This window comes from Seriola dumerili, unplaced genomic scaffold, assembly GCF_002260705.1.
Source record: "Seriola dumerili isolate Sdu_G_001 unplaced genomic scaffold, Sdu_1.0 BDQW01000291.1, whole genome shotgun sequence".
NCBI lineage: Eukaryota > Metazoa > Chordata > Actinopteri > Carangiformes > Carangidae > Seriola > Seriola dumerili.
In genome coordinates, this window is record NW_019174546.1 from 7,060,363 (window position 1) to 7,074,244 (window position 13,882).

At 41.2% G+C, this 13,882-nt stretch overlaps 1 protein-coding gene across 2 annotated transcripts in view; it reads left to right on the top strand.

Annotated features, from left to right (window-relative positions):
• The first annotated feature begins 7,332 nt into the window (after window positions 1-7,332).
• The window catches only part of LOC111231027 (adenylate cyclase type 1-like), a 35,961-nt gene continuing 29,411 nt past the window's right edge, over window positions 7,333-13,882 (top strand). For both annotated transcript variants that reach the window (XM_022757972.1, XM_022757973.1), the window contains exons 1-3: window positions 7,333-8,233; window positions 11,607-11,756; window positions 12,116-12,234. In XM_022757972.1, coding sequence (XP_022613693.1) covers window positions 7,625-8,233; window positions 11,607-11,756; window positions 12,116-12,234 — 878 coding nt within the window. In that variant the 5' untranslated portion in view covers window positions 7,333-7,624. The remainder of the gene's footprint in view (window positions 8,234-11,606; window positions 11,757-12,115; window positions 12,235-13,882) is intronic.

Consider the following 13,882-nt stretch of genomic DNA (forward strand, 5'->3'; position numbering starts at 1 on the left):
TCTATTTATAGCAACGTTCACACACTGGAGTGGGGACCAGGGCTTGTGTCACATGCATGCACACACACACACACACACAAACAAACAGTCAGTGCTACCAACACATACTAATCTCCTCATGGTCTCCTCCTAACCTTTCCCTGAACTCTGTGTGTTTAACAGACTTGTCTGTTGTAATAAAGGTTTACAGTTCATCCCTCCTTTGCCATGAGAACCACAACTAATTTAGGAAGACCCACCACTTGTCCCCACCCTACATTATATTCTTTGTTCCTTTACTTTTGGTCTTCTGTGTGATGAAAGCTTGATATTCCCACAATGACATGAACAATAAACAAGATGTGAGGAAAAGCCAGTTTCATACACCGACTAAGGTGTCTTTCCCTGACCTACAGCACATCCCTGGATTATGCTGATGCTTCTGCTTCCAGGTAGTTGATTGCAAAGGAGTTGTTGTTTGAGGAAGGCTGAGATAGGGGCTCAGGTGCAAGCTAATCTGCTCTAACCCTGCACTAATTAGGATCAAGGCTAGTGGCCACTTTCTTGTGGTTATTGATCACCGGCCCCGCCTCTCCCAGAGAAGTATTTGACTCCTATAAGAACAGCAGCACAGTGTACACATAAGGGAAGCTCTCCCCTCCCTGCCTGGTGAATCTTGTTTGTGTCTTTGAAATTCAGTATCCAGTTCCTTTTCAACATCAGGCCTTTGTGTTGTTAAGTCTCATCCGTTAGGCCTCCAATCAGCCTGCTCTGTTTTTTCCTGTTTCCTACATCAGTACTCTTTAACTGAATTCATCTGACCCACTCAATATTCATTGTCTAGGGTGTCTGTTGACCAGAATCACAGGCATTTCCATCTGCCTCTTTCCCTCACTATCACTTTCTCTTTTTCTCGTTTCACTTCACTTCGACTTAAAATCAACTAGTCAGGTTGCTATTAGTTTCCCAAGAGAATAAGAGGCCCTTTTGTGTTTTTTGGATAGGGTATATATTTTTTCAAACACTAATTTTTCTGCTGTTAAAAGGATATATGTGAATTACAGCTGAGTTTGTTCAGTCAAACATTAAAAAAGGGTGACCTCCAAAACTCATTTAAGGGGCAGATTTGCAGACCAGTCCAACAATGGTAGAGAATAAAACCAACAAAACTCACTGGCACATAATTGGTCCTGCATTCACTAATTCTTTTGGACACTTGGGGGCAGCACAACCAGTACACCCAACATTGACAGTACCTTAAAAAGGTGACATGGCTAACATGTTAGTAAAAAACTGCCCATGTAAGCAGACAAGGATCAATATTAGCAATCATTTGGAGTTGTGTTTCTTGCCACTTGATGAATGTAAGTCTAATATCCACTTTCCCTCTTCATCTGTTTTTGTCTCCACTACGTACTGATAGAAATACTTGGCTTTTTAACTGCTACATGCTCCACTTTGTTCAACAGTTGGTTGCTAGCTAAGTCAATTTACTGTTTTATGAGAGGCATTCAGTGGGTTTAACAGAGTTTTCTCAGTTGCCTGTTGAAACTGGACATGATACTGGTGAGAGAGGTGAGAATTAACCAAGCCAATCAAACAAAGCTGAGCAGAAAACGAGACAATGTCCTGAAAGATGCTAAAGAGTTGAGGGGAACAGTGATAATTCTCTGTGGACTGACCTTACACAGAGTCATTTGATTCATTGTTAATATGAAAATGTTGATTAGAACAAGAGAAATTCTAGTTTCATATAACCTGTGTCATAATTTTGCATTCCTTTTGGTAATATCAACATTGCTCTAACCAAATCAGTTGCTGAGATCTAGGAATATGACAACATAGCTATAAAGTCAGGAGCACAGGCAGCTTTTGGTGGGTAAAGGAATACGTTCTGCTGAACTTGCAACACTTCTTCTATGGTAATTAAACAGCTGTTAATGCTAATGTTGGCTATGTAGCTATTGCAAAAAACCAATAAATAGCTCCTTTAAAGTGATGCTAAAAATGTTCCAAGATATCAGCAATTACTGTGGTGCAAATATAAGGCCCACGCTGTTATAAATTAAGTTTAAATCTTAATTTGATTGTAGTTATTACTTTTCTTTCCATCACAGCCAGGTTTAAAGTTCTAGTAGAGCTGTTCTCAGTGCCTATGTAGAAATTGTTTTACATTATCACATCTGTAAGTGAACAGGTAGGTTTTTTGAAAGACCTCTCTCTGTGTCTCTCTCCCTCCCCCTCCCTCTCTGTTTGTCTGTCTCTCTCTGCTGCCTCATGTGCTGCACAGTGAACACTTCAAGCACTCAAATTCACCGGGGCACGTGATACTTTGGAAGACAGCCATTGTGGGAGGGGACAAGGCACATGTACCGGAGGCAAACACACACACACATAAACACATATGCAAACAGATACACACTCACACATTGGCTCTCCCAGATTACTTGAACTACCAGAAGCTTTAAGAGGATTTCACTATGGGAGGGTGCTGCACTTGAATCTCATGCACCTGATGGCTATTGATCCATCCTAAGCTTGCACAGAGACACACATGCGAAACAGACACAGTTGTTACTTTTTGTCATTACAAACAAGCTTCTGACCTAGCTTCTTCATTTTTCAGTGTTGCAGGAGCAGTTGGAGGTTCCACTCTGCAGTAGTCTGCTCCTTTGGATTCAGGGCTACAGTACAACACGTAAAAATAGCATAGCCCCAATCTGTCTGAGTGACGGGAGCGAGTTGTTTGGACAGGAAGCATCCAAACGGTAATCCACACCTGTCACTTTCTTTATACAATCCCCTTTTCCATCATAGGACACAATTGCAATAAATGTGTCCATAAACGGTGTAGTCTAGCTCTTGGGCTTATTAGCAATGCTGATGTGAGCGGAAGATTAGAAGGGGAGTGTTGTCTGTAATGGAGACAATGCTGAACAAGTCCCTCAGATAATGTAGGTTGATAAGCAAAAGGTTGCAATCAGCAAGCTGTCATGAGAGAAAGCAGGATAATATCATGTATACTGTTTAGGGAAAGGAAGATACTGATCAGGTTTACATTTGATGGTAACACATTACGTGTTCTTTTGAAAAATCCTTACCTAGAAATGTAGGTTTGATTTACATTTCCTTCTCAGTAAAGATGTTCAAATAGGTCATTGGCCATTTTACTCTATGTCAGTAACCATATCAAGATATAACAAAATATTTACCAAGGAAAAGAGAAGAAGCCCCATAATGTGATTTATTTGTTAAACCACATTTTTGCACATTCTCAACCCTCATAATTTCTTAGTCCACTGGGTCGGAATGAGGATGTTGAGCCCAGAATCAAGAACGAAACCTAATGTTTTATTTATTACTTTTCATAAATATTAATGATTCTTAAACATTAGTGATTCAAGACAAATTTTTAAAATGCCACTATCGTATGTTATTATTGACACTGTTGTTATAATAGATGCCTTCAACAGAGGACACTAAAAGCAGCAATAACTGGCTGACAACATTGTATCCCATCAACTTTCTACCTGAGATTGCATCTGACAAACAATCTATGTCTTTCAAACTACTTGACAAACAGCTGAACTGTGTTAGACCAAAATTTTGCTTTGCAAAGTTTTTAGAACACAGTCAAAGCCTGTTCAATGACCTTGCCGTCATTGAAGTGACAAGTGCATCAACAGATGAATTACATTTGAATCATGGATTCATAGCCTCTACATTTATCTGTTGTGACTGCACAGTAGATGTGTTTTGGAGAGGGGACCAATCATTCTCTGTGCTGAATGAAGGATAAGCTTGTGGATTTTTTCCCCCCCGAGTCCAGTTTTGATTTGGTAATTATGTGTGTATTATGTTTTCAGCCCTGACAAATGGAGTTCTGTAGGTTCCTGCTCAAGGCTGGATTTGGACTCATTTCTTTTAAGTTTATGTGAGAAATAGCTGACTTGTGGCGATATTTGATTTACGCTTTCTATTCTACTTCATAAGTAAAGGAAAAGAAATAGATTTATCACCATGTTATGAAAGTAATATAACAAAATATCATGCATATAAAGCTCATGCTCTCAAAGAGTTTTGTAGCTGGAATATTTTTTCTTTATCCCTCCCAGATGTAGCATGTTTCTCTGAGGAAAGCAGGAGCAGCGCACCTAACTGACAATCATGAGAAAGGGTGCGTTTTTTGTTTTTTTTTCTTAGCACATTTTAATTAAGGCTGACATTAGCTAATTCAAAACATGCATTGCTAGTCTCTCTCGGGTCTCTCTCGGCTCTTTCATTTGCTGGTGTTGAGCCAATGTGTCTGTGATTATAAGACCAGCCATGCTTTAACCACATCTGGACACTGGTGGGACTTCCCTGCTTCTGGGCTATCATTACAGATGATCACTTGATGACAGCGAATCTAAAGCACTACTTAGCAGCTCTGAACATTCTTTATTTTTTTTAAAATTTGCTCTGCTTTTTTTTCATTCATCTGCTTTTTATCCTCTTGTCCCCCTTTCCTGGACCAAACCAATGGTGTGTGAGCCATCTGTTTCCAGATTCAGAAATATCCTGCTGGTTGCAGAATTAAAGGCTGTGGAAATCTTTTTGAAGCATTTTTTTGAGAGGGAAGCAGTGACATTTCTCACTGCTCTCTTTACAAGAGAAGGCAAATGTGAGACATGGACCAAAGGCTCTCTATGAAACAAATTTGGTTTCTAAGATCCCCTATATGCTATAGATGATCTTTTAGGAAGATGCTATACAACTGACATGTGGTGGAGGAGATTTTAATTGCTCTGGAGAGCTCAGGCTTTTTAGTCATCAAGCTGTTATTCAAATAACAGTTTTGCAATGTAAATATGTCAGGAACATAATCAGCTGTTTTACATCATTTCAGATCCTCAGCTGTTTCATGTCTTTCCATCTGAGACGTTTTTTTTTTTTTTTTTTTTTTTACATGAAGAAATATCAAGAGACAGAAATAGAAAGACAGACACAGAGGAAGTGAAGATGATTTTTAGTAGAGAGGCACGCAGCAGGAAGCAGGCTGCTGTCTCCTTGTCCAATGCCCTTGGAGTGCAGCTTTGTGGTGTGAACTCCCATAAGACCTCTCTTTGTTCTCAGAAGATGAGGGCTGGCAGAGTGTGACCGTGCACTTACACCTGAAGCCATCAAAAGCAGAGGGAATAACACTTTTACGCCATACGATGCCTCTGCTCTTATCCCCCAGTGTTCGTGGCCACAAACAGGCCAAGAGGTCCCGGGGGAAATACTATGCACCTTCACACACATGCAAAGAAACCAACTGTCAGTCAACAGCAGCCCCAAATCTGCATGTGCAGATACATAAATGGCAATTTGAATGTCAGATTTTCATCTTGTTTGACTGCATAGTTTGACATTTACATCAAAGGAATGTGAGATGTCTTCTACAACTGAAAATCCCAGCGCTAATTATCGAGATTAATTTAGGAGCTGTTACACAAGGAATATTGAAATATTGATTAAGGCGATGACAGGAAATCAATGCCAGATTAATTACACTCTGGGCCACCAAAGACAACACTGTTTTGTTTCAGTGGCATATCACCTCCGTGAAAGCCTTGCTACAGTATCTCTGTCACTGACAGGCAAACTACAATAACACATCTGCGTTTGTGTGTCAGCTAATAAAATCCAGTGAAAAGTAACAGGAGTAAAAACCTTGTAGATAAGACAGAATATCAGTCTAAAAGCAACGTGTCCTATATCCTGTGTCCCACATCTTTCTCTCAGAGGAGCAGGGGTAGATAACACAGAGGAGTGAGAGTGTCAGGCGGACGAGAGGGAAAGGTAGGGGCCACTGTTGTGGACATGTCCGCAGCAACAGAGCTGTGGGTGTGTGACAGCAAGCATTTTGCAATTATCAATTAATAAATTATTTTTTCTATTAAACCCCCCACCAGTGCAAAAATGCTTTTTATTATTTTTTACTTGAGTTGGATGTCCAAGCTTCACTGTGAAGAATAAAAGGATTTTTAAGGTAATAGCCTATAACTTAATATGTGACATATATTATTATTCAAAGCATTTTTTATTTATCTTAAAAGAAGTCCGGAAGGGATGCCTATTTGTTTGGTCTATAAAATGTCAGAAAATAGTCAAAAATGCTAGTCACAATTTCCCAAAGTCCAAGAGGACATCTTAAAAATGTTTTTTTTTATTTATTCCTGTCCAAAACTCAAAGGGATTCTGTTTACATTAATATAAAACAGAGACAAGCAGCAAGCCCTCACATTTTAGAATTCAGAGAATAGTTTGTCTTAATCATTGAGAGAAATGATTATTAGATTGTCGATTGATTAATCAATTAAGGCCTAATACAGCAATAGCTCTTTGCACTTATTTTTTGCCATAAAACATTTGCTTTGATGCTTCTCTCTGGCCAGGCTGGTCTTTCATAAAGCACTGCTTCTTTTTCTTTTTGTCTCAGAATTTGGTAAGCTGCCAAATACTTCTCCGTTTGCGTTTTCGCTACACCCCATTCTTTCCCCTCTCTCTTTGTTTACCTGTCACACTGTAGCTGTAGTTAGATCAGTGAATATAACAGCTGAGAGCGAGAGAGGGAGAGGGAGCCAGGGAGGAGAACAGGAGGCATGCGAGTGTCCTAGTAGCATGGTGGAGTGCTGGACTTTGGCATGGGCCATCCATCTGTCACTTTCTTACACTCCTCCCTGGTACTGACGGGTCATGGCAATGGCAGCCTGTGACGGATGACTAATCTTCCCCTGGTAATGAATGAGACACCACCCCCTGAATGCCAAGAGGGTGCTGATGGTAAGGGTGGCTGTCTCATTGGCAATACAGAAATCATTATGATGAATGGTATGTAAGCATGTTATCCCATGTCTGTGCCAGCCTGCGAAATGGGCTACAGTACCTGCCAGTTTAGGAGAATCTCTAGTGAGAATCTCATGAATCGTGGTCTGAAAACATTGATATACAGAACATCTATTAATTCTGCCTCCTTCCCTCTCATTTAATGCATGTGTGTGAGTGTAGGAGTCAGGAAAAGGAAGAGCATAAATGAACCAGTAAATGTAAAAAAAATTAGATTGCACAGAGTGTAATGATGGAAACAGGGCATGTGTAGGTGGGAAAGAAAAGAGGACATTGCTATTATGGATGATGCATGCACTGTCCTGTTAGATGGGAGAGGGACGCTCTGCAGCCGCACCAGTCAAATCGTCTTGACTGTGTGTTGAGTAGCTGAGACCTGTCTTATCTTCACCTCATAATGCGCAGGCGTGATCCTATCTGAGCCCAGCAAAAAGCTGTTACCATCTGAACTAGACGTCGTGTGCGCGGCTCTTCATGTGGCGCTCCAGCCGATGCTAAAAAAATTGTATTTTTGATATATTTGTCTTACAGATCGCGTGCAAAGACAGCCCGGACATGAATGTTTCTTTGGAGGCTGATCTCACCGAACAACACAATCCAACCTGTGGATAGTGAGGAGCGCGCCTGTGGCCACCGGCCAGTCTCCGCTATCTGGGACGCTCTGCCTCCAGCCCGCTGTGCGCGTCTTTTTTTTTCCCCACCGTTGGCTCCGGTCTGTGTCGGCGGGGGGATCCGGTGTTCCGTTTGACCTAAGCTGTGAGCAGGTATTCAGTTTATGAATGGCACTGGCATGGAGGAAATACCGTTTCAGAAAGTCAAAACCAGGCGGAAGAGAAGTCACTGCCCACCGGGCGTCCCTTTGACCACCATCGTATGTGAGGACGAGTTCGACTGCAAGGAGCTCGAGTCCCTCTTCCAGAACTACAACCTGAAGCTGGAGCAGACGTCCACCCTCAAAGCCCTGGCCGTGCTCATCTTCATGTCCTCGACACTGGCCGTGGTGGAGTTGCTGTCCGGCCCCAGCCTCACCATCTCCAAGGGGTCCCATCCGGTCCACTGTGTCATCTTCGTCTCCCTGTTCATCGTAACTAATGTCAAGTACCTGCAAGTGACTCAGCTCCAACAGATTGTCAACCTGACGCTGCTCTTCGGCTTCACTTTCTCTTTCCTCTGCTGCCCCTTCTCCCTGGGCGCGATGGGGATGGAGCCGCCGACGTCCCCGGAGCAAGGCATGTGGCAGCTCATCCTGGTCACCTTCGTCGCCTACGCGCTCCTACCTGTGCGGACACTCTTGGCTGTTGTGTTTGGAATAATGGTCTCCATCTCGCATTTGATTGTGACTGCCACTTCAGTCACAGTGAAAACACAGAAACTGTGGAGATCGGTAAGTATATGCTACACACTATGATCACGGTGCCTTTAGTGTATCTATACTTTCCCTATTACTAGGCCTGTAATCATCACCATAATACAACATCATCTACATCCACATACACATCCAGCATAATATAATATAACATGACATAGGCCCATGCAGTGAAACACACGATTTAGACTCCAGTTCAGCACCAAGGACAGTTCCCTGTGGTTAGACTTGATAGGATTTGCTCAGGCTTGGATCAAATTTGACAAAAGTGTAATTCTGCCACGACCTGTTTTGGTTGCAAAAAAAAAAAAAGAAAAAAAGAAAAGCTAGTTCATGTCAACTCAGCCATAAAGCACAATTTTAGATGTAGATGCTTGGTCCTAACTTGTGGTGGACAAACACAAAGTGAGACTGTGTGAATCTCTGCTTGAATACATATAAAGGTATCACCTGGAAGTGATTTTACATAGCTTATTGACGGAGTTTGTAAAGTAGTACTAGATAGCTGTGATGATACATACCTGTAGGGCCAGAAAAAGGAAAACAAAGAAAGAAAGGGGGGGGGGGTGAATGTGCATAGCATTGTGTCTGCCCATGACTGTTTCCCTGGGGATATGATTCAGCCCTAAAGGAGCAGGCTGGGAATGAAGAACCAGAGTGACATCCTGCTAGCACCAGAAGTAGGGCAAATCGGAGGGACACACACACACACACACACACACACACACCACACTTTCACCACACTATATGCTTCAGTTGTGAAAAAGAGGGCAAAGTCATGCATGTCATTTGAGAGCTGAAATGAAAATTGGTACACCTCTCCCTGCACATTTATATCTTTGTACCTTTTTCTGTCACAATGAATACACACACATAACACACACCCGTGCACGCTCACATTTCTGACTGTCATCAGGTGTGAGGCAAGAAGATATGTCACATCAGTCAAACCCTCCAGGGGTGATGGAACCTTTCTGCCTCCATGCAACATGTGACATGAAGATTGTGCATTTCTTGGGAAAAGGAAATTGAGATTTGATCAGTTCATCACGCCGTCGGATGATGACAGCTTATTTGCAGAGGAGATTGTTTTCCCTGTACGTAGGCTATGAGATACCTGCGTAGCCATGTGAAGGACAGTGTTAGCTGTACTACCAGAGATAGCTAATCCATTAAGCTTAGAGATGAGCTGCATGGCATGACCCTGCGCAACCCAGGCTCGCACCAACCACCCACCTAGGTCCCAGGCACTCAGCCTACAGTACTGTCTGCTTTCATGGCTCAGTCTCTCTGAAATATCTTATTACTGAAGCGAATATGGAATATAACTTGAAAAATAGGTTATTACTAGTTCCCTATACAGCTGTGAGTCTTGTTGTCGTGTTCTGTAATAGCTGAACATATTGTAAATGTTGTCTGCCGAGAACATAGACTCATTGGCATTAGTTGACAACCTTGCATCTCTATACAGCTTGAACACCAAACACATTTTGCATTAGCACATTTACACCATATTAATCCAATAATTGTAACGGAAACAAAGTAATCAATCTCAGGGAGCATGTCTTCCATTAACATCAAATGCAACAGTGATGACATGCATATTAAAAGGAAGCCCTGTATTTTCAAGTGTGTATGGCAATACGACGTTACAGGTTTACAATGACACCTTGAAAAGTCAAGGCTGTAATTTCCTCACTGTGTAAAACTATGGGTGAGATACCTGCCAGAGAGAGTACAGTGCAATAAGGTCAGTAAGCTGGCAAGGCAAGGCAAATTGGGGTTATCACCGCCGATAAGCAGAGGAGTGAGTGTCGTACACCACTTAACTCCGATGTCTACATGTACTCACTGGAGGCTACAAAGTAACTTGAGCGTCATTTGAACATGTTGATGCTTGCCAGCACTTCTGCCAAGCACAAAGACTGACTACTGCTGCTGCCAAGACCAGTCTTTTCGAGGCAATCTATTATTCATTGGACTGGAAAACATGCCAGTGTGTGGTGTTGGATGTGTGTTAAGTTTGAAAAAATTGTGTGTATATCATATGACATTTATGATGCAACATAAATGCCCTGAAAGGACCCGATATTCCTTAAAAGTAAAGGATAATGTAATTTGTTATAGCTTTTCCTGAGGTCAAATCCACTGTAGAAAACACTAATGATGAATGGCCTAAGATATGAAGAGAATGAATTCCTTTATTTTTATGAATATATAATTATTGCCCAGGGTGACAGCTTGCTTGTGTGCGTGCTAGAGGTGAATATAGGACCTTGTTTGGTTTGTGTACAAAGTCATAGCCAGCCAACCTCGGTCATGTAGGAAAAAAAAAAAAGCTCTCTTTTCTTTGTGTCCTGCACAAGGTTGAAGCAGTCATGCTGCTGTGCATCTGATGTGACGGATGAACCAGAGCACTGATTCTCAAAAGTTTTAATGTCACAGACGCCCAAAATAGAGAAATATTATGCCCTGCCACCCTCTCACCCACCTCTCATATGTCGGGACGTTTGTTGGGCTTGACTTAGTTTCTATACATGTTCATGCATGTGGGAATCAAAGTGGTGGAAAGAAAAAATCTGTGTGATTGTTATATATCATATATTATATAGTATATATATATATATATATATATATATTTAATGGGATAGTTTATAGTGAATTTATTTTATTTCGGTCAGCTCAATACTGACAATCTAATGTGCTTTCAGGCAGGTTTCAAGCAATTGTATGCAGCAGCTAACCACCCAGATACAGAACAGGCACACACTCAATAGATAGGAAAAGACAGAGGGAACTCAAACACAATTGATGACAAAACAAAAAATAATCTAAGACTGTACACAAAAACACATGGAATTTGTAATAAATACATTAGTAAGTTACAAGTAAATATAAATATGAAAAAAAAACTATCTAAAAGATATACAAGGTACTGTGGCTGTAAAAAAAAAAGCATAAAATTGTAAAATATGAGGAATTGAGAGGACAGATTTAATTCTACACTTAAACCTCTTTAGGCCCATTCAATGTTCCTAAGGTCCTAATATTTGAGACGCACTTTCAACGTCGCAAATGTACATGCCTATGTGTATATACAGTACACATAAGAAGGCATCGTGCACTAATACACACAGACAAACATACAAATGTAGAATAATGAGCAAATGACATAATCATGATTTGATTATGAAATTAATATGAAAATACAAATTCTCTTTGTTCTCATAATTTTTAAGCACATAAAAACAGTAAAAACCAAACACAAGCTGGTAAACAGTCATAACATTCACCACAACTCTTAATTATTTCCTTATAGGCCACTGCATGTGTTTTTAACAACTCTACTGAAGAATTTAAACAACGTATCATGTTTTTTTTCTGTTTGCAGTTGGTTGCCAACACAGTGCTGTTCACCAGTGTCAACCTGTCAGGGCTGTTTGTGCGCATCCTGACAGAACGAGCCCAGAGGAAGGCCTTCCTGCAGGCTCGCAACTGCATTGAAGAGAGACTCCGCATGGAGGATGAGAATGAGAAGCAGGTACAGGCACCCGTACACTGCTGAAACTATGGGTAAAATTAGATGTGTGTCTATGTCTTTTTTTTCTTCTTATTCCCCAATCTCTCTCTCTCTCTCTCTCTCTCTCTCTCTCTCTCTCTCTCTCTCTCTCGTGCTGAGAGTCATTTTGACACATTATTCATTTCTGTTATATTTCATACCTTTTTGTCTGGCACATTTCTTATCGCTACTAACACTTTGTCCTATGATAACTTTGCTGTGTTTGATTGTATAAATGTATATTTAAACTTACTTTATTTTTCTCTTTTTCTCCCTCTCTATCTCTTTATTACACATCTATGTGCACACACACACACACACACACACACACACACACTCAGGAGCGCCTGCTAATGAGTCTGTTGCCCAGGAACGTAGCTATGGAGATGAAAGAGGATTTCCTGAAGCCCCCAGAAAGGATCTTTCACAAAATCTACATCCAGCGCCATGACAATGTCAGGTAGGATCCTCACATCAACCCACCACAGCTGTGAATCAGTCACAGTGATATTTAAAGTCCTCTTAGCTGTGAATTGAATTAACTAATTCTACTTTTAACAGTAGCATTTGGAGATACTCCATTCTCCTCATGGGATAATTTCCATCTGAAATAGTGGAATAAATGCTGTCTCAGTGAATTACAGCGCGTGCTATAAAGGAGCTGAATAACTTGACCAAACATGTCCTTTGGAAAGAGCACTGAAGGCTACACAATCTAGTGTGATCTGACCCAACAGCATCCTGAAACATTAACACAGCTCCAGGCTGCAAAAGCTGAAATATTTAATTCTTCACACTGAATATCAAGGGTTAGCCCCTGACTCACTTGTTTATTATCAGTCCAGATAACACTGAAATCATGACAAAGATATGTGTTAGATATATATATAAAATACATTTTGGAGCAATGATAGAGTAGTGCTACATGAGCTACAAGGAAATAATTCAACATCTACTGATATCAAGGTCATAATCTGATCATAGTTGTGTTGTGCTAAGGCTTATATGCCAGTGGCCAACTCCTGGGCTGTCACACTGCAGCAGCCCCCAGGAGCAACAAGGTTAGGGTTCCTTCTAGGGAGGATGCAATGCTAAGTGAGGAGGAGATTCCTCTGGCACTTTTGTTGTGTCCTACGTGGTTGTCAAGCTCCCAAGTGTTTGGGAGCAATGTGCTCTTCTTTTAAGTCATTACTTTTTGCCACAGATTAATGGCTGTTGAACCCCATGTTCACTGAAATAGGTGACAAATGAGTCCTCATTAATTGGCATGTGACCTATTTAACAATAGGCAAATGTCATTTCTGTACATATTTTGAATTTCCAAAAAATTCAATATACGTACATATAAAATAAAAACATAACATAGCTAATTTTCACTTCTTAATATTCTACTGAGTAGTTTACCCCAACAGATTCTGTAGGTAACTACAGCTGTCACTTAAAAATGTTGTAGTGGAGTAAAAAGTACCTGCCTCTGAAGTGAAATGGAGTGGAAGTATGAAGTTGCATCAAATGGAAATACTCCAGTTGTGTACATATAGCTCTGATTTTTGCTCAAGCACAGTGCTTGGTTACAATCCACCAGTGCAAATTTGTATCTTGCTCGTGCGCCTCTTTCCCTCCTGACTCCTGCAGGCGTAGTTAGCTGTGATTGACCATTTAACCCGTTGTCAGAAAAATGTAAACAGTAGGTTTGAAGATGCCGACGTTCACTGTGCCATTCTCTGCAGTCTCTAAAGTCAGATTGCTTTAGTTCCTCTTCTCATCACACCTTGTTGGTCTGTGTCTCTTGCTGTATTGTTAAAGCCCCGTCATCATGCTCCAACATTTCCGTGTTCCCTTTTCTTATCTTCTCCTCTTCCTCCTTCCCTCTGTGTTCTCAGAGCAGCAGGGAGGCTTGAGCAGGAGAGTTTGCTTAGCCCCAGGATTAAGTTGCTACAGGGGATTAAATGCAATGGAGACTAAATTCTGGTTGCATAACGCTGTGTGTGTGTGTGCGTGTGCGTGCGTGTGTGTGCGTGTGTGTGTGTGTGTGTGTGTGTGTGTGTGTGTGTGTGTATGTGTGTGTGTGTGCGCTTGCGGTGGTCAAATATGGACACATCTCAGTG